Raw genomic sequence first — 22,180 nt, 5'->3', positions numbered from 1 at the left:
GGACGGCGAGTGTGAATTGACGATAAATTAAAATGGTGTATTAATTTATCAATTTTTGATTAGATCAAAAAAAAAATCTTTCACGACGTTAGGCATCGTGGTCGGGAACCTAATGGGTCGCACACAAAAGAGAATTGGAAGATTGCAAATTGTCAATTGGTTAATTTAACAATCGTTGAATAAATTAATTAATTGAATTTGTTATTTATAATCCCGAATTAATTAATTGGATTAATTAATTCACGGACCGGGTTTAATTAATTGGATTAATTAAATATTGGACCGGACCGGGCCGGGTCCGTTTGGGTTTATATATATATACGCAGCTAGGGTTTGAGGTCCATAAGGTATTCATTATTCTTGCTGGCACAAGAGAGAAACCCTAGCAGTTGCAGCTTATTCTCTGTGTGGATTTCATTGGAGGCTGGACAATTAGACAGCTGTGGAAGGTAGATTCAAGCTGCTGGAAAGGAGTAACGCGAAGGAATTTGCAAATTACAAGTAAAGGTATATTTCTTATCACAGTTTTTATCTAAATACAAAACTGAATCCTGAATGGGAATTGAAATTTGTTAAACTTCGCTGTGCATGTTTAAGTAAATTCCCTACAAGGGAGTCCGAGAAAGATTAAAAACAGCAGGAAAGAAGCAGAATTACAGAATCTTTGCGAGAAGGAGAAGAGAAGAGGAAGAGAAGAAGAAAACTGCAGCAGGGGGGAAGAAACCTGGAGAAGAAGGAGAAGTTAGGGAGGAAGGGGAAGGAAAACTTGAGGCACAAACATATCATTCATTTTCATCGTTCATCAACTGTATCAAATACGCAACAAAGCAGAAACAAATAGCAAAACAAAAACCCTAAAGAGAAGGGCTTGGGTCAAACCCACTATACAAGCCCAATAACAAAAACATAAATAATAATGGGCAACTTACAAAAATACCCTTAAAATTTGAAGTGTTTTGAAAAATCATATGAAAAGTTTTTTTGAAGTAAAAAATATTGTCTAAAATAAAAAAAGTGACACGATGTCAATTTTTTATGAAACATTGTCACTTTTTTTTTTTTTAAATGACGCAAACTCCAACAAAGTGACAAAAAAAAGTGACACAAACACTCAAAAAGAGATACAAATTAAAAAAAAAAGTGACTGATAAAAAAATAAAAAAAATCCATTTGTACAGCACTACTAAACATGTTCTTAACATAATCCACACATCTAGGACAATCCAACATATTGATTATATTAGGAAAATATAACATATTACGTCACTTTTTTATCTTCTTAAAAAAGTGATAAATATTAAAAAAAGTGACAAAAACTTAAAAGGTGACAAAAAAACTCAAAAAAGTGACAAAATCTATAAAAGTGACACAGATTCTTGCAAAACTACCACTGAGTAGTCCACAACTATTTAGGTATATCATATTAAAAAAGATTTCTCAACATTCATATACTGGAACCACTAAAATATATGAGCCTTAATCACAAAAAATGGAGTTCCCACACAAGGACGAAAACAACCAGTAAACCTGTCCCAAAACCAAGAATAATCTCCAGATATCACTTCAAAATATGTACCCTAAATCACCAAGAAATAAGGGATTCTCGCAGGACTGAAGAGAGAGAGAGAAGTCGTTCTGCTTTCCAAAAAAATCTCAAAAATAACGTCCAGCTAAAGACTCAAACGAGATTTATAGATGGAAGAATCTAGCATTAGATTGGACGAATCCATCTTTTGTTAGTGTTTTGCATTTCCGAGCAAGTTAAGCTAGAAGGTTCGATAAGTTGAGCGCAAAGCCCAGCTTTAGCTAGTTGGAGGTTTGAGGCGTTGGCGAAGTCTTTGGTTGAGGAGAGGAAGACGCTACTGCATAGCGCCACCATTATCGCCACCTGAACAGCGGAGGGCTCCACAATCTGCAACGGGGGTTTGTTTCTCTAGGTTCTTTGATTCAGGGGTTTCAGATTTTGGGGTTTTACTTGTGGATTTTAAACGTATTAATTACGATAATAATAGTTTCAAATTAGTTTTAAGGCATTAATCAAATGTTTAATCTTTTTACCGTATTGCACCTAATTTTCCCAATAATAATCCAAATAGAATACAACTAATAGTCCAAATAGAAAATAAATAGTAAATGGATGTCCGCATCAGCTCATCTATGTTAATGATATCTTAATAATAGGGAGTGACTCTCATGAGGTTCTTCAACTCATCTCTCATCTTAGTCAGGCCTTCTCACTTAAAGACCTTAGTTTGCTTCAACTTTTTCTTGCTATTAAAGCTCGGTAAACTACTTCAAGTGGTTTATCATTAACTCAAGGCAAATATGTCCGTGATTTGCTTACTCGGGCTAGTATGGCCAATGGTCATCCTTTACCCACACCAATGATCATAAGTGAAGGTTTATCTGCTACTGTTGATGACCCATTTCCTGATCCTTCCTTTTATAGGAGCATTGTTGGTACTCTTCAGTATCTCACTTTTACACAACCTGACATCTCCTTTTCCGTCGACAATGTATGCCAGCATATGCAATCCCCTCGTGAGCCTCATTGGAAGGCTGATAAATGAATTTTATGGTATCTACAGGGCACCTCTGATTATGGCCTCCAATTACCCAAGTCTCCTTCCCTTCCCCTTGTTGGTTTCTCTGATGTGGACTAGGATACTGACCCTGACGACATAAATCTACTTCTGGATTTTGTGTATTTCTTGGTCACTATCTTGTCACCTGGAGTTCCAAGAAATAGCATACCATCTCTCGTTCAAGTATTGAAGCGGAGTATCGTAGTCTTGTTAATGCTACTGTTGAGGTGGTTTGGATATAGTCCTTGCTTCATGAATTTCAGCTTACTTTGCCTGATGTTCCTGTTATGTGGTGTGATAACTTGAGCACTGTTTCGTTGAGTGCAAATCCCATGTTGCATTCTCGCACTAAACATATTGAATTGGACTTATATTTTGTTCGTGATAAAGTTCTCAATCAAACTCTTCGAGTTCAGCATGTCCCATCTCTTGATCAAATTGCTGATATCTTAACATAATCACTGTCTTTTCTCATTTTAGACGCTTCATTCCAAGCTATGAGTGGTGTCCTCCACCACGCCAAGCTTGCGAGGACATGATAAAGTTATATGATTAGATTGGTTATATCTAGCACTTATCTCTTTATCTATTTTGTTATGATTCATATGCTGATTCTTAGGAATTTGTGATGAAGGAGGACCCTGTTTTCCTTTTCTATATATATTTTAACACTTTCTGTAGAATTATTCATTCGCTTAAGAGTAAATACAAAAGGCTTCTTGTTTTTTTTTTTAATCTCTTTTTCATTTCCTTTCTCGAAGCATAAACTGATGGTGTTCCAAGTATTGTAATGGAACAATTCGATCGGTGAATGAACTGCGTGGATTTGAAAAAGGTTTTATGTGAATGAATTGGAATGGCTTCAGAGTGAGGCGGTGGTCGGTGGAATGAGGTGGGGGTGGTGATGTTGTTGGTTGGTAGTTTGAGGTGGTGTGGCTTTACTATAAGCTAATGAGGTTGGTGAATGTGGAGGCAGTGAAGGTATTGTCTAGTGTATGTGGTTGGGGTTAAATGCCAATTGCAATTTATTTTGGTGGTGGCGATGGTTGGGTGGCTATTATAGTGCGGTACGGTGGCAGGTGGTCGATGGCGATGACTGGTGGTCTTTATTTCTAGTTTCAGTGAGGGGTTTGGGTGGGGAAAACAGATACAATTTCTTTTCTTTTATTTCTTTTTTCTTCTATTTTAGTTTTTTAATTTCATTATATAATTGTTTAATGGCAAATTGGAGCTGGAGGGCGAACAAATTTGATGGCAAGATTTCTGCATTTCTATGTTGCAAAATCAACTATGTGGATTTCCTTGGCCCTTACAGTGGCTTCAAGAATCTCTCTACGATGCTGATTGTTGGGCATGCAGTTTAGATTTTAGCCAAGAAATTCATTAAACCATATCCTAGAAAATGGAAATGAATCTCGAAGTGAGAGAGTGGATAATGGTGAAGAAAGGAGGAAAAAGATGAAAAATGATGATTTTGGCAATAAAAGATAAAAATAAGGGGTGAAAATGTGAAAAGGTATGAATGTTTTACATAATAATATTGAAAGGCATGGACATTTTGTACTAATTATCATATTTACTTTTATAATAGAAAATGTGAAGTGATTATCGTTAGATGAAAGCCACGTGGGCTCATCTTAAAAACTGAGGCATTTTCTCCTAGATGTCACTTTTGTGGTTCCATGTTCAAAGGGTATTTAATGATTTTAAAAGAAGTCACTCTATAGCCTAAGCTTGATATCTGAAAAGTATATTGACAAATTGGCTGAGGATCTCCTACTATAAAGATGTTATATCAATCAATCACTCTAGACAAGTAGTAAGGAAGATCTTTTCGAAGCACTAAAGCAGAGAGATACCTTTTGGGTTTAAAGGCTAATCGCTTTGGAATTGCACTACAATAGGTCATGGCATGTTGCTACAGCCATGAAGGGTTGATCACTACTTGCCACTTTTGCTGAGTTGGTGCATCACTTTGACCACTCATGTTTGATCACCTCACCTAGCCATATAGGAAAGTGACAAGAAGCGCAGATTTGAGTTGATTATTAGCTGGCTACTTCATGGTCGAGACTTAGTTTCACGGGGTGCCTTTCTTCTTGACACGAAAAGGGACACCGTGCGGCAGTAGTCTGCTCCGCTAGACTACCTTCCGTCTTTTCTCGGTCGCGTCGGGACGAAAGAAAATTTGATTAGAATTTTGTAGAAAGCTTACAATAGAGAATTTGAATACATTGAAAGTAAATTGAACATTGATTGATGAAAATTAAACATTACAATTGATGAAAGAAGAAAATTACAATTGTTGGTGCAGGGGGCAGACACCAGTGAGTTTGAAAGATTTTTGAATGACTAATACCCCCTATAATAGTATTCTAAACAAAAACCTAAGTGACAGGAGTAGACGTTTAAAAGACGAGGAATCATACTAAACGTTTACCAATATCAGAGCTATTTTATAACTAAAATAACTATTACAATAAAGAGAAAATCACAATTCAAACTTGAAATAATATTTACAATGTGTGGTCGAAGTTGGGCAAACTGCGGTTGCAATAGTGTCAAGGGGCTAAGTAAAGCTGCAGTCTTTAACATTCTTCCCCATTTGTTTTAGCGACGTCCTCGGTGCCATCAACGCATGATATGCTTCAATTAATGGTTTGAAGGCTCCGAGATCTTTTTCTCTTTCCCAAGTATTCTCCTCGCTGCTACATCCCATCCATTTGACCAAGTACTCCTGATGATCTTTTTTAGAAGCTCGAGTGATTCGATGATCAAGAGTAGTTTCAGCAACGTTCTTTCCAGCTTTCTTCAGTTCAAACACAGGTCGCTTTGGCTCATTTCTAGATGCGTCCTCCTTATCCGCAAAGTATGATTTCAACACACTAACATGAAGGACCTTGTGGATTTTACACCATGAAGGGAGTTCAACTCTGTATGCAACTTTTCCAATCCTCTTCACGATGGGTAATGGTCTAATGTATTTTGACGACAATCTTGAGTCCTTCCCTCTTGTTGGTTTGTAAACATTTCTGTCGGGAAGCTTAACCATTACCAGATCTCCAACATTGAATTCAATGAAACGGCGCTTTAGATCTGCAGCCTTTTTATACTGTTTTTGAGCTTTCCCAAGATAACTCTGAGCAATTTCAATATTTCGTTTCCACTCTTGAGAAAAGTTCTTTGCTTGAGGGGATTTGGTACTTCGTTCGATATCCACTGTATGAGGGAGTAGCGTTTGCTGGCCAGTAACAATCTCAAAGGGACTCTTATTGGTAGAAGAGCTCTTTTGGGCATTGAAACAAATTTGGGCCGCATCCAAAAGTTTTACCCAGTTTTTTTGCGAATTGAAGCGCTCCGTCTGTTCGTCAGATTGTGGGTGAAAACTAGAACTCATGCTCAAAGTTGAACCAAGAAGTTTGAACAACTCAGTCCAAAATATGCCAATGAAACGAGGATCTCGATCACTGACGATGTCCCTAGGCAGCCCCAGTATTTGACAATATGTTTGAAGAAGAGTTGAGTTGTCTCTTCCGTAGATACATACTTAGGCGCTGCAATGAAAGTTGCATATTTTGATAGACGGTCCACCACGACAATGATAGTGCCAAAATCCTCAACTTTTGACAACCCAATAAGTCCATCGATACACTTTCGAATGGTCGGGTTAGGACGGAAAGGGGCTCCAGCAAGCCCACCTTTTTCTAATGATCTACCTTATCTTGCTGACAAATAAGACAGGTTTTTACATATGTTGCAATGTCGTCCCGCATTTGAGGCCAGTAGTATGTACGTTGCAGTAGTGCACAAGTGCGTTCCTCTCCGGGATGCCCTACCCAAATTGTGTCAGGGTATTTTGTGATTAGTGATTTCCTCAGATCTCTGCCCTTAGAAATATATAGGCGGTCTCCCTTTGTCTTCACTAGTTTCCCATCGAGCCAGAACTGTCGAGTTTTACCCTGCCTGATGAGGTCGACCAAATATTAGGTAGCCAGGTTCTTCTCCATAAATGCCCGAATTTGGTCTTTAGTGTTTGTGGAGACTGCGCTCCCTGAAAGAGCAGCTACGGAGCAGATGGCAGCTAAATCGGCCCGCCGACTAAGAGCATCAACAACATGATTACTAGAGCCAGGACGATACTCTAACATAAAATTGAACTCTGAAAGGAATTCCTGCCAACGAGCCTGTTTGCTCGATAGTTTTGGTTGGGACATGAAGTGACTAACTGCAGTGTTATCTGTCTTCACAATAAATGGAGACCCAAGCAGATAGTGACGCCATCCTCTAAGACAGTGGACTACTGCCAACAATTCCTTTTCATGTGCCGAGCAACGACGTTTTGTCCGGTTTAACTTCCGGCTCTTATATGCTACCGGATGTCCTTCTTGCATGAGTACTCCACCAAGTGCAAAATCTGAAGCATCTGTATGAACTTCAAATGGTTTAGGCATATTCGATAAGGCTAAAACCGGGTTCTTCTACATGGACTTCTTCAACCTTTCAAAAGCAGCTTGGCATTGGGATGATCAATCCCAATCCTTATCCTTCTTTGTCAATTCAGTAAGTGGCAATGCAATTTCTAAGTAACCTTTCACAAATCTTCGATAATAATTGCATAACCCAAGAAATGAACGTACATCATGTACGATTTTTGGTGGTTGCCAATCTTTGATGGCCTGTAACCTTCTTCGAATCCATGCGGATTTTACCTTGTTCAATGATATGATCCAAGAAACTGATGGACGTCTGAGCAAATGAGCATTTAGACGGCTTCGCATAAAGTTCATTCTCCTGTAGCCGATTAAAAACTTGCCTCACATACTGGACATGTTCCTCCAATGTCTCGCTGTAGATTACTATGTCATCCAAATACACCACGACAAAATCATCTAAGAACCCGTGAAGTACCTGATTCATCATAGTACAAAATGTTGCTGGAGCGTTTGTCAAACCAAAAGGCATCACTTTAAATTCAAAGGCTCCATATCTGGTTACCACCGTAATCTTTGCTTCATCTCTGTCCTTGATCCGAACTTGCCAGTATCCAGACCTAAGATCAATTTTTGTGTAATACTTCGCCCGACTTAGTCGATTGAAGCAATCCGCAACCAGTGGGATGTGATAGCTATTCTTTACAGTAATCTTGTTCAAGGCTTGATAGTCGCAGCACATTCTAAGAGAACTATCAGCCTTTTTCTGAAACAATACAGGAGCTCCGTATGGTGACTTCGCAGGCACAATGATTCCACTCTCTAACATTTTTCCCAATTGCTTCCTAAGCTCTTCAAGCTCAGGTTGAGACATACGGTATGGTGCCCTGACGGGAGGTTTGGTGCCTGGAATAAGTTCAATATCATGATCAATCATCCTTCTTGGTGGTAATTTCTTTGGTAATTCTTCCGGCATGATATCCTCAAATTCCTGAATAAGCCTTTTAACGGGTTTTGGAATAGGACCATTCACCTCCTCGATCTCCTCTACTCGAAGAGTGCACAAAAAAGAGGGTTCATTTTTCTTGAAACCCTTACTAAATTACATGGCTGAGATACTCTTCTCGCCCATCCTCCTAACCTGTGTAGGGATGACACACGGCTTATTACCCATCATCATTAGCGAATAGGAATATGGCAACACTGCTGTCTTAGTATCCCGAAGAAATTCTAATCCTAGAATAAGCTTGAAATCATCCATCTGAATTGCAAATAAATTTGTCCTTCCCTCGAAAGGACCTACTTTGATCAACACCGATTTCGCCACTCCAGCTATTGGTTGAGCAGCGGAGTTGATTACTTTGACTTTTCCACTACCCTTTTCTAGAACAAGTCTGAGCCGCTCTACTTCGGTACATGCAAGATAGTTGTGGGTAGCACCAGTATCCACCATAGCCCTGATTGGCTTCCCATTGATTTTTTCATCAATGTACATTAAGCCTTTAGCCCTACAAATTCTAGCATTCGCTTCTTCCATCTTTGCCTCTTTCAATGCGACATTATCCTTTTCAGCAACCCGATGCGACAGTGTGTTGGACCGATGTGAAAATGCCCCAACTACGTCCTCATCCTCTTCAGAGTCGGTCTCACTACGACAATTAACCTGCGGGGCTCTTGCTTTGAACTTGACCCGCCACTTGCTAACTGACAATATGCATTCACCATCCGCTTCTAAGGACACTCCGACACCTGATGAGGTCCTTCACATAAAAAGCACTTCAATTTGGGAGTGGCATCAGTTCGGCCCTTTGTTGCTTTTCCTTTGTTCCAGTTGTTACTGTTGCTGCCATTAAAATTTCCTTGACAGCTATTATGATAGTTTCCCTGAAAGCCACGGGTACTTTGATAGGCTCCTTTTCTATTTTGAGAGTAACGCTCTTCCCCATTTGGGTTCAAGCTGGGTCTATAAGATCTATTACCACCTCTAATTGCTTGATTACTCCTTGAAGGTCGATATTTTCTAGATTCTGTTTGGTAGTCGCTCACGCATTCAGCGACTCCCATGGCCGTGCTCAAATCAGTAACCTTCTGTCTTTGAAGTTCCGTGCGTGTCCATGATTTCAACCCTTCCATAAAAGTGAAGAGTTTATCCTTTTTCGACATATCTCGAATATTCAGCATATGCCCTGAGAAGGATTTCACATACTCCTTGATAGAGCTCGTGTGTTTCAGGTCTCGAAGTGCCCGTCGAGTCTGATACTCGACATTTTTCGGGAAAAACTGCGATCTGATCGCTTCCTTGAGGAGATCCCAAGAATCTATTCGAACCATGTAGGCCTGAATATCAGCATATTTGGTTCGCCACCATAGTTTTGCATCTCCACCTAGATACATGGTAGCTGTGGTTATCTTTCTAGCTTCGTCTTCGATCGAAGCTGCGAGAAAGTACTGTTCCATATCAAACAAGAAGTTTTCGACTTCTTTTGCATCACGTGCCCCTCCGTAGGTACACGGTTCAGGAATTCTGAGTCTAGGAGCATACTCAGGTACGGGAGCTTGCCCATTGCCCACCACACGTTGGAGTACTCGCAATTGAGCTCTCAACACGTCCATTTCATCTTGCAGATCAGGAATGATCGCAGTAGCTTCAGTCATTGCTACTCAAGCCCTTTGGCTTTCATCCAGTTGGATGTGTAATCCATGAACCTCGGATTCGACCATCTCGACTTTTTCCTCGAGACATTCCCAAGCATAGCACAACCTAGTAATTGTCTCATCAAGCGCATCCACGCCCTGTTTAGTGGTACCCTTCTTTTGAGGCTCTACCACTTCAGTAGTGTGGGATGTAATTGGATCCATAGCTTTCTTATCGAGGGTCGTGAGCCGCAGCTCTGATACCAACTTTCACGGGGTGCCTTTCTTCTTAGCACAGAAAGGGACACAGTGCGGTAGTAGTCTGCTCCGTTAGACTACCTTCCGCCTTTTCTCTGTCACGTTGGGACGAAAGAAAATTTGATTAGAATTTTGTAGAAAACTTACAATAGAGAATTTGAATACATTGAAAATAAATTAAACATCGATTGATGAAAACTGAACATTACAATTGATGAAAGCAGAAAATTACAATTGCTGGTGCAGGGGCGGACACCAGTGAGTTTGAAAGATTTTTGAATGACTAATATCCTCTATAATAGCATTCTGAACAAAAACCTAAATGACAGGAGTAGACGTTTAAAAGACGAGGAATTATACTAAACGTTTACGAATATCAGAGCTATTTTACAACTGAAATAACTATTACAATAAAAAAAATTACAACTCAAACTTGAAGTAATATTTACAATGTGCGGTCGAAGTTGGGCAAACTGCGGCTGCGATAGTGTCAATGGGCTAAGTAAAGCTGCAGTCCTTGACACTTGGAGCTGCTTTGGGTTGTATTACATTCATTTCATGTTTGTGATTCTTAAAGCATGCTCGAGAGATTTATAAACAGATATAAAAATTAGTGAATAATTATGTAGTACTTGTGCATCTTTCGAATCAGTAAATAAAAAGTAATTTAGTTGATTATATTTTTCGCACAACCGAAAAAGAGAAGATGTGAATTGACAAAAAGGAATACATCAATTCCACAAAGAAACGTGATAATAATCATCAATAAACAAGAATTCAATTATTCCAATACTAAAATATTATCAAATAGAATCGATGCCGCTGCCACCACCACACACATTATAGAAAATTCTTGCAATCATCCATTCATAATTTTCCTTGATTGACGGTCCAAAAGTGAACAATTACATCACGCATGAAACATTTCATATGAATGTGGACCGTCCAATTTGAACTCGTTTTCGTTTTTCCATATCTTGGATTTTATCCTAGCACAAGATTTTGTTAGTTTAACGAGTAAAAGAAGAATAACTATATAATAAAAGTTTATTTGCAACAAAAAAGAGCCTCTATCATTAATCATTTGGAGATTTTAAGGATTCTCCTAACTGAGATTTGCCTCGAGGTCCCTTCGTCCTGATATAAAGTCTGTATTCATCAAAAGTCATGGCTGAGTACAACGGGGGTCGGTCCAATGTCACAAGTTCTGTAGCCGGTTGAATCAATAAATCACTCTTGGGATTGTAGAAATAGGCAAGTGAGAGACGCTCTTGATTTGAATTCACAATTACTTGGTGTTCAACACTCTTGTAAATTGCATTGCTCATGACCTGATTTTCATAAATCGAACAGAGTTAAGAGACCAAAACAATAATTAGTTAGGAAGTGTGTTATGCAATTTCTCCACGGTATATATGATACGTTAGATTAAACACAATTAAACAAGAAAATTGCTATTTTATCACAAATTTATCTCCTTGAATTCTATTCCGTAGATCGAGTATACCAAACTTGATCCAAGAGATTTAAAGCCTATTCCAACATGACGAATTTTCTAGCAGGTTTTGAATAATATAGGGTGTAAACTGAAATTATGATTATATTAGGGTTGAAATATTAAAACGTACGCCATTATTATTCCTCTTGAGTTCATTTCTAAAGTCTTTCGACGGCCAGATTGTGACAACTATCTATCTCCAGTTTCTTACCTGGAAGCCTCTTTAAACGCACATTTTTCATTTGATTTTATGTTGTTCACATGTTTATCAAACACATGGCCCACCATGTGCCCATGTTTCCTGAATTTTAATCCAACTTTTCCCTACAAACGCGAAACATTGAATTGTTCAGAGTGTCTATTATATTGCATCATTTAATTTAAAAGTTGAGACTATAAATATAATTATTTATATATGAAAAATGCTACTCGTACATAATGCGGTGTTCATAATGGTGTTCATTCCTTCACGTTGAGGAACTCATTTCGAATAAATTATATTTTATCGAAATTGGGTTTTCTTTTATGTAAAGAGGTGGACACCGTTATAAATACTCTGATGTATGTGTAACATGACCCTTTATAGATATATTGACGGAGGAGATTAAAATATAACCAGAAAAAAAGTGCGAAAAGATGAGAGTGAAGACCTGAATCTGATCACCGATATTAACAATAAAAGCGTGCGGGGCTGGCTTAACTGTAATCCACCCGTCATTTTTGCGAACCTGGAGTCCCGATACGTTGCGATCTGGCAGGAGAAAGGTCATTCCACCAGGATCCGAGTGTGGGGAGAGGCCAAGAGTGAGATCTGGTTGGGGACATTTGGGGTAGAAATTAACTCTCAAACAAGCTCCAATATCATCTCCACCAAATGCATTTTGAAGAAATTTTTCTTTCAATCCGAGATTAATGGACAAAGCTTTTAATAAAACCCCACCTAGCCTCACTACTTGCTTTGAATATTCGTCAATCACTTCCCTATATTTATCAAGACATGATAACCTTAATTAATTTAAACTATAAAATATTTAATAAAAACTAGATTCTAAATCATGTTTTATGCCTTTTATGCTTTCCCTAATTATCCTAATCTACATCAACATAAAGTAATTAGCCGGCAGACTTATTTATAACAATTAATGACATCGGACCATCATGCACCTTGATACCAAAAGATGAACATTAACAAGCATGCATGTATAATTAAAAGCAATGAAAGTAGTCTAAGTTGTGCTCTATTATTGTTAAACATTTATGAAGAGTCAGGAAGGCTCATTACTTCAACTAGTCCTTATGTTCTCGAATGGATCTCTTAGTTGTTCAGAAGGTCGTCCAGAAGAGGTATATAAGGCGTACTGAGTAAAATTGACAAGTAAACCAGATATAAGGATAGGGACTATGGTCGATGTTTCTGTTATGGTTGTATAATTTCAACATCCTAAAGGATCTATAATGAGATCGTTTATTACAACAAAATGAAAAACAAATTCTATAAGGGTTATTTTGGAGTCTTGTGCGAATACCAAAGTAAGCGATAAAATAGTGTGTGTATATATATTATCTTGTATACATATGGATGAAGCGAGAAATTCATCCATATGATCGGTGAAGTTTGGAAGACTGCAACTGATCCTAAAAGGGAATGAATGGAAAAATAGCAGGTCGTATCAACGGAGGATTCTGAGTCTATTTCATTTTATCATAAGTTAATGAGATCAACGAATCTAAGACGACATAAAGCAAGCTGCTTTTGTAACCTAAACTGTACGCAATATTAAAGAGGCAAAAAAGCTTGCAGTGTAATCCTATCAAGTTGGTTCTGAGTACGTACCTGAGGGATGTGGGAAGAGCAGGCCACTTGTTATAATCCCTCGATGAGTAGGGGAGATAGTGAAGGAAGTAATAATCACTCCAGTCAAGAATAGCACCCTTATCGACTCCTAATCGACTTCCATAGCCTTCATAAGTGTTTGGTGAGTTTCCATAAACTTGTTTAACCTCCATAGGTTGATGAAAAAATTCACGCCAAACTTCCCTAGCTCGATCCATCAAGTCGGGACTCACTCCATGGTTCACCACCTGGAAAAATCCCCACTCCAAACATGCATCGTGTACTTTGTTTAACGTGATGGATTCTAGGTTGTCACCACCATTTAAGCCTCCAAGGTCTATTATAGGGATGTTGGCATCACTATGGGTGGTCGAGTCGAACGATGGCCTGGCCGATGGCGCTTTGACATATCTATCAGGAATGGCTGTTATGCCACTGTCTGATAAGGATTGGACTCGGATTATTGGCTCGGGCCAGTCTCTTGGGCAGTTCATTTCACCAAGTGTTCAAGAATTTTCCTAGCTCTTAAGACCAGTAAGTTGAATTGTTTATGGTAGAATCCGGCGGGCGTGGGTGTGGGGGGTGAGGGGTTTTGATTTTTGGGACCAGTTCGCTGGGAGTTATAGATGCCTGTTGGTTATAGAAATTGACCTGAAGAGTACATGAACTATGTGTGTGATATATTTGGGATAAAAAGATGGATTTAGCCCTTCTATTTATTGTTGTGTTTTAGGTTGTAAAATAACATGTTAAACCCTTCTTTCTGACAGGGCCGACATGAAAATATTAGGAAACGTTTTTCATGCTTTAAGGTTGGGTGAATTTCATATACTGTCACTGAACTTTCAACATATTAATTGGGTCCGTACTAAACTTATATTTCGTTTTAATCAAGTCACTAAATTCAGTATAGTTCAAAATTAACCACACCTTGACATTCCTAAATTAATAAAAATTGCTTAATTGTCCATATTGCATGGGGCTTATCACTATGTGTATGCCAACTCACTATTGTTTCATGTCATAAAAATGTTAAAATAGAATGTCAAGTGTTGAAGTTTGACCCAAATTCCATTGAGTATTGGTGGATTGGTTGAAAGAGGTCTAAAATTAGATTTCTAGTAGATTTTGATAGAAGTTTTGAAAATGTGTGACTGAAAAGTAGCATCTATAAAAGATGTGATAAATATTGATTGTTTGATTTTGACTTGAGATAAAATATGAGCCAAATAGGGGCATAGATTAAAGGAGTTTGGATAGGGATGACAAACGGTTGAGCAGCTCGTTGGCCTGTAAAAGCTCAGCTCACGAGCTCGAGCTCGAGCCCAAGCCGAGAGGGCTGGCTCTCATATTAGGCAAGCCAATGAGCAGGCTCAGCGAGCCACGAGCTTGGGTCCTTGTTTTTCACCTTCATTTTTATTATTATTTTATTATTATTATTATTATTATTATTATTATTATTATTATTATTATTATTATTATTATTTTATTTTTACAATATAACATTTAAATTTTTTTTTCACAACAATTCTTACTCTCTTCCTCATTCTATAATCTACTTTCTACCTTCGATTTTAATATTGTTACTAATAAGTGTTAGATACTTTAACGAACTAATTATTAATGAAATTAAGTGAATTTCTAATCAATTAGTTTAAATGATAAGTAAGCATTTTTAATTGAACTGCGATGACATTGGTGGGGGTGAGGTTGTGGGATGAGAAAGAAGAAGAAGATAGTTTTTCCTCTTTTTTTGTTTGTTTTTTATTTAAGTTTTTCATTATTTTATGAAAAAATATTAAATTACTATTTTGCCCTTTTAAATGAGTGAACTGTGGTCAAAATTAATTTTTTTGATCAAAATCACTTTTTTAGGTTAACTAACAGTAAATTTGACAGATTACATTCAAAACGGCTTCAGATGCAACTTTTTAAAATGTTTGGAATGACGGCTGCAACAAATGAAATGTTAAAAGAAAGTTTGCTAGTGTTTAAAAGGTTTGGGGTTTCTACTGTAATTAACCCTAAAATTAGGCATGCAAGATTAATCAAAAATTGTAAGAATTCAACTAAACTACATATTTTGAATTAAAAATAAATAATAAGAGGTTTCATCTTCATCCAATACATGAAAACAATTAGCCTAACATATTGTTTAGAAAATCACACAAAACGATTTGGAAAAACATCACCCGAAATTGAAAATAATGATTGGAATATGAAAAATTAATTTATTCTTCGTTAATCTTCAATCCAGACTTTGAATCTTCAATCTCTCGTGTTAATCACCTTAGAATCTCCTGGTAGCCTCCTTCTTGTGGTGAAAATTATGTATTATAATGTTCTCTCCATTCTCACCGTCTTCTCTCTCTTAAGTAGTACGTTAAATTTGGTTTCCATAAGAATTTAGGTCAAAAATGGAAGCTGGGCCATTTAGCCCAAAATTTGCCACTTTGTGGTTTGTCCCTCGGTAAGTGTACCCTAAGGTCCCACGCGCCACTTCAAGCCTGTGTACGCCCGTCGTTTCAACATTCTTTCTTTTGTTGCACTTTAGTCCCTCAATTTCGGTCTTCATTCCTTTGAGCTCTTTTTAATGTCTCCTTAGTCCTTTAGCTTCTAATTTCATCTAATTGAGTCAACACTTTCACCAATCATCAGTATTGGTTCGAACAAACTATTAGCACTTTACTATTTAGTCTACAAACTTTGGATTCAATCCTTTTTGGCCATTTTTTTGCTCATTTAGTCAATCTCCTCATTTTTCATCAAAATGCACCTAACAAATGAAATATATACAAAATTAAACATCAATTAATTTAAATTAACAATAATTACACTTATCACGCAACAAGTTCTTCTCTACAATTCTAGGCTTCGATTGTTTCCTAGAAAGCTCTGCTAAAGATGGTTGGGTCCTTTCACCATCGCCAAAATCATTCCACATGGGGTGGTTGAACTTTATCATGAGGAAAATGGAAACTTCAAAGTTTATGTACAATGATTGAAACCATACTTTGGAGGTGATTTTTCGAAAGTCATCCGTTTTTCTTGCCAACCCAAAGTGACAAAGTGCTAAAGTCGAGCTAGAGCTTTAAAACAAGCGCTTGTTGGGAGGCAGCCCAATTTTCTTACCATCGTACTTTTTTGATAGTTAACTGTGATTAATAACAAAAACATTTTTGAGTTAATAATATTTTTTTCGGTCAAAAGTTTTGAAGTCCTAGCCACCTTTGGATCTCAACAAGTTTGGGGGTGAATTGTATACAAGGTTATGAGCCAAAAATTCATCACAAGCATTTGTCAATGATCATTCATTTGGAAAAGTGTTGTCAGCCCCTTCCCTTATTTTATATTGCTCTTGTACACATTAAGGAAAATGTGTAATTTAAATTTGGAGGTGCCGATGATATATTGTATATATATTGTGTTTATATTGGTGTTGGTATTGACATGTTAGATAGCCTTGGCGGCTTTTGATGATTTTATGTGATGTTTAAAATTGTTATTAATTCATAATTTATGTCCAATCATGCCATTTGTCTCAATCATGAAAATTCACTTGTCCATGTGAGATCCTATGTTACTTTGAGTACGATAGTCATGATTGATTATTGTCTAGATGTGAAAATGGTTGATTGATAAAAAAAAAAAAAATTAAATTTAATTGGAAGAACTAGGTTGTATTTTGTACATAAACTTCTATTTACATATATATTCTATTCTTTATTACTTCACTATATTATGAGATAAGTTTGGGGAGAGTCGAGTCGGTGAAAGATACTATCTAGAAGTGTGTTGATTCTATACATGTGAACAATTGTATGGAGTCTCTTTTGCCAAGTATAAGTTAGGTAATGACCATATGTTAGGGATCTAAGCCCCATTTTTGTTTTGTTGTGCTTAAAAGAATGATATTGCACCTATTGAATCTTGTGGTTTTTACATGCTAAAATCCCAAATTGAAGGAGAAGAAGGCTAAAGGAAGGAAAAATGGACCAAAAAATGGACAAAATCATGACTTTGTGACTAAAATGTACAAGTAAAAAGTTCAAGGACTCGAGTTGCAAATTATGAAGGACTTGATTGAAAGGAAATTCAAAATTTAAAGATCAAATTGGATGAAATTAAAGTTGGAGGACCAAATGTACAATTCTTTGGGAACCAAACTGAAGAAAAGGAAAAAGAGGGCTAAGGCTCACGCCTAAGCTTGCACCTCAGGCACATGCCTAAGCCCTAATTTTGGGTAATAGAGGGCAAGCAAAGGTCCAAGATGCATGCTTTGTTTCCTACTGGCACGTCCTTGAGTTTGAAAAGAATGATCGATATGCACATTATAATTTTTTTAGGGACTCTTCTTACAATTTGGCCGGGATGGATTTACACTTTTTCTACCATTCTTTCTTCCATATTTTTAAAAAAAATAGCTAGGAGAGAAAAGGAGGCAAGCAAAAGGAGAGGAAATATCACAAAAAGGAGAGAAATCTTGGAGAAATCAAGTCCAAAACTAAGCGACCTTCAAGAATCCGGCCAAGGGACAATTTTATTTCTTTATCTTGTCTTCCACATTATATTTTCTCAATTTTTGTGATGTGCTTCAAAAAATTTTCACTTTGTGCCTTTTAAATACAATGGGCTAAACATTTTGATGTTGGGATAAATGAGGAAGATTGACCTAACTATATTAATTTCTATGTTTACTTGAAAATATATGAATGTTTAGATTCTTGTGCTTTTCCTATTGCTTTTAGTGCATTATGATTATCGTGGTCATTCTAAGATTATGTCAAGTAATTTGTGCGATTATTGGGAAAGTCTTGCACATTTTAGACTGTGATAGTAGAAACCCTAAATTCTTGTGGGCGATAGAGAAATATTCCTAACCCTAGATAACCGTTGGAATTATTTTCACAAATATTTAATGTTATTGATTGTGTTTAATTGACATAGAGATATAGTATATTAAACTAATTGATTAAGGGTAATTTCACTCGAAAGGGATAATTAACTAAAATAAGAAAATTGAATTTAACAAGATAAGTGGGCATTTTTATTAATTTGTTTGTTGAGAAATTAATTCAGTGACGGTCAAGTGGAATCATGAATCCCAACCCAATTAAAATCCAAATTCTCATCATTTTTATAGTTTTATATTTTAATTGAACCTTAAAAATCATTTTCTTTTCACCTTTAATTTTCATAATCAAATTGGGCGTGTTATTGTTAAAATTGAATCAAATAGCGTGTGGTTGGAAGAAACACTCTTCGAGGGATTGACTCGGACTCCAAATTCATTTTATTACTTGAATGCAACATGTGCACTTGCGATATATGATTTTAGCAAACAGTTACTATCTTACATACTCTTATTTACTTACTATAGAAATTATAATACACATTCTTTATATTATATTTTATATGCATTGTTATTACAATTTAAATTCCTACAATCATCTAATTTCTACATGTTCATTCATCATTCATCTTCATTCAAGTTCTTAAATTATCAATTCATCGCCAATGGATACACAATTATTTTGTTGAGGGCTTATTCGGTGTCGGTAGGTAATTACCTATAATGCCACAAAGTCAATATCATAATCAATTTGCCAATCTCAAATATTCCATATTTCGTTACTCAGGAAGTAGTAATCTAATTAAGTTAGATAGCGTTGATATTTTCGAAATAGACCAGGCAAACTATAGATATTCCTGGTGCAAGACAGATATAAAGAGGAAAAATGTGGAAAAATGTTGAGATCACTTCAAATTAATTTCAATGGATCATATGATCGACAAAGTCGTAGAGTGTAAATCAGCATGTAAATATTATCAAACATAATTGGCATGGCAAAAGGGTATCGATACAACCTACCTCCACCATCGCTACAGTGAATGTATGGCCAAACATGGACTTGTCGGTGGCTCTCAAACGTAACTGTAATTCAGTAGTCCAACACCGGCTCTGCTTCTACGATGAGTAGCACTTGGAAGTATTCATAGAATAAAGTTTGAGCGAAAATGGTGAAGTTCGTTACCAGTGCTGAGTTGTCACTAGCAATAGTGGACAACTAATATTTTTTTCTCCTACGTAAAATAATATCTTAAATCGAGGTACATTAAGGTGAGTGGAAACACTCTTCGTTTCGATACAATAGAATATTTCGCTAATACAAAGCAATAATTGATTACTGATTTACAAAAATATGGTTGTGTAATATCTTTAACTCTGGATTTGTGGGTATAGATTAACAAAAAAAAATTATATATAAACAATTGGAGAGTTTATAAACCCACTTTGATGTATGCATAAAAAAATTATTACTTTTAAAATAATTGAGTTTTCTCACAATACTAACAATATATTTAACACTATTATGAGCATTATTAGAAAATATTATCGCAAGAGAAAATTTTATTCTTATAAATTTGACAAGAAAATTATTTGATTATTATCTTTAGAAGAATTTCCATGATATATCAGAACGCTAGTGTTAATAAGCTAGTTAATAAGTTGAGTAGGGTACTGCAACCAGATTTTGACGGTAATTTATTTTATATTCGTTATCTGTGTGTGTATATGTGTCATATTTTCAATTTAATTATGCAAGATGGTATGAAACATATTAAGAATAAAATTCAAAGAATTAGGGATAAGCTAATATATGTCACGATTTCACATAGTAGAAAACAAGCTTTTGAGAATTTTGTGCTGAATTTGAAGCTACAAATATTGAAACATTTGTTAGTGACGTGGAACATAGATGGAACTCGAATTATATTATTGAAATCATGAGACTGATTTAAATATTTAATAAAGAAATTTTATAACAATAGATATATTAGAAATGATGATGACACTATTTTGAATGAATCTGATTGGATCTTAGCTTAAAAAAATGACAATTATTATGCCCCCGTTTGGGCCCCCATTTTAATGAGTTTTTTTTGCACAAATTCTCATTAATCTACGATGAAAAATTAAAAAACAACGCAAAACTTAAAACTGCTTTGTTAGACTCTTATTTGCCTTTATTGGACCATTGAAAATTGGTAGGACATATTTGCCCTCACCTAGCCAAGCTGTTGACGCCATTACCTATAATATGTCAAGGTCAATTTTGGAAAATGAAGTAGAATGCTTCATAGAAAAGTCAAAAAAAGGTCCTTGCTTTGGTCAAAATGATGCAACAATTTCAGAAGTGGGGACCACATATTATGAAAAATGGGAACGGAAAATGTGCAAATAATGGGGGCCAAATGAGGGCTATAACTCTACAAATATTAGGAAAGACTTGCTTATGTTATTTCTTTTGGTGTGCATCGTGGACCTCAATACAATTTATCAGGTATTAAATATATAATTGATCAAATTTCAAAATTTTTAACTTTTAACACAATTATGACTTATAGAAATTTGAAACAAACTTTATGTGAAATGTAATAATTATATGCACAACAAATTGGTGCAAATATTAGTTGGGTACCCTTTGGACCTACTCCTTCCTTTAATCTTGAAGAAGACGAATTTGAAATATTAAAATTATTTGAAGGCATTAACACGCATAGATATGACGAAATAGGTTCTTCTAGTGTATGTCTACCTTATAATTCTCTTTTGGACAAAAGCTCAATTTTGTTTTTCCTTTTCTCTTCATAGGCTCTCTTATATATATATTTTTTTCCTAGTGGCTCTACTCCTTTTTCATTATTTTCTAGGACCTTTCTATTTTTTCTATTACCCACTTTTTTCTTGAATTTTTAGTTTCACTCTTATTTTTTCTTTTCTTCCTCAACTTTTGATTTTAATTGGTTCTCATATACTTGTTTTAATGTTAAAGGAACAATAATTATTGATTTTCCATCTTTGACAAGGGACTTACTTCAGCGAGACTTACAACTGGCATACATCAAACTTTATTGTTATAGGTAATCAGGAAGTGGGATTCAAAATCTTATAGCTTGGACTCTATTTTTCGAGTGCTTGGGTACCATTTGTACAAGTGTACAAGAACATCCATCATGGTCTCCATAATGAGGAAAGATTAATTTACCTATGCGTTAATATACAATTTTAATTTGAGAGGACATTGCAAGATATTTTCCGTTCTAGATAGTAATGGCAAAGCAACAAGGTAGAAGCAAATAATGTAGATTTCGACATTATGTTAAACAACTAATGTGTAGATGTGTTAACAAGAAAATTATGATTCAATGTAGATGTAGTATGTATTAAATGAGGGTTCGAAACCAAGTCGAATTTTTTATAGTTCATGTGGCGAGGCATCTAGATACTAATCAAAGGCCTTTGTGTTGTTAACATCGCCACTTGTCCCTTTGTCTTCTTACTCAAGGCATGAATACTACGTTTGCCTTTTTTGAGTGGTGATGAATTTGACAATAGTAATTTTTATGAGTTCAAGCCATCTTCTCTATCTCATGTTCAACTCATTCTTAATAAAGATGTACTTGAGGCTCTTATGATTTGTATAGATGTCACACTTCCTTCCATACAAATAGTGCCTCCAAATTTTCAGGGCATTAACTACTACAGCTAATTCTAGTTCATGTGTAGGATAATTTTGCTCATAATACTTCAACGATCTTGATGCATAAGCAGCTACCTTGCCTTGTTACATTAAAACACATCGAATACCTTGTTTAGATGCATCACAATATATTACAAAATCTTTGCATTCTCTAGGTATGGTTGAAACTGATACATTGATAAACCTTTTCTTTAACTCCTCAAAATTGCATTCAAATTTCTCTGTCCATTCAATCTTTACACCTTTATGAGTTAATTGTGTTAATAGTCCTGATATTTTGAAGAATCTCTCAATAAATCTTCTGTGGTATCATGCTAAACCCACAAAGCTGCGAATTTTTCCCACATTTGGTGGCCTTAACCAATTCAATATTGCCTCTACTTTATTGGGTTTCA

At 36.1% G+C, this 22,180-nt stretch overlaps 1 protein-coding gene across 2 annotated transcripts; it reads right to left on the bottom strand.

The window, feature by feature from the left end:
* Window positions 1-10,688: 10,688 nt before the first annotated feature.
* LOC111406376 (probable 2-oxoglutarate-dependent dioxygenase At5g05600) lies at window positions 10,689-13,913 on the bottom strand. 2 transcript variants are annotated; one of them, XM_023035806.1, is made up of 4 exons: window positions 13,240-13,913; window positions 12,056-12,386; window positions 11,617-11,729; window positions 11,146-11,238 (listed from the first exon to the last, which is right to left on the bottom strand). In XM_023035806.1, the coding sequence occupies exons 1-4, from the start codon at window positions 13,731-13,733 to the stop codon at window positions 11,232-11,234; spliced, it is 945 nt and encodes a 314-aa protein (XP_022891574.1). In that variant the 5' UTR covers window positions 13,734-13,913; the 3' UTR covers window positions 11,146-11,231. The 2 variants fall into 2 exon arrangements, with proteins under 2 accessions (XP_022891573.1, XP_022891574.1); XM_023035805.1 differs by lacking the exon at window positions 11,617-11,729 and having other exon boundaries at window positions 10,689-11,238.
* Between the last annotated feature and the right edge of the window lie 8,267 nt (window positions 13,914-22,180).

The sequence above is a fragment of the Olea europaea genome, chromosome 12 (genome assembly GCF_002742605.1).
Source record: "Olea europaea var. sylvestris chromosome 12, O_europaea_v1, whole genome shotgun sequence".
NCBI lineage: Eukaryota > Viridiplantae > Streptophyta > Magnoliopsida > Lamiales > Oleaceae > Olea > Olea europaea.
This window is presented reverse-complemented; position numbering and strand designations above follow the sequence as displayed.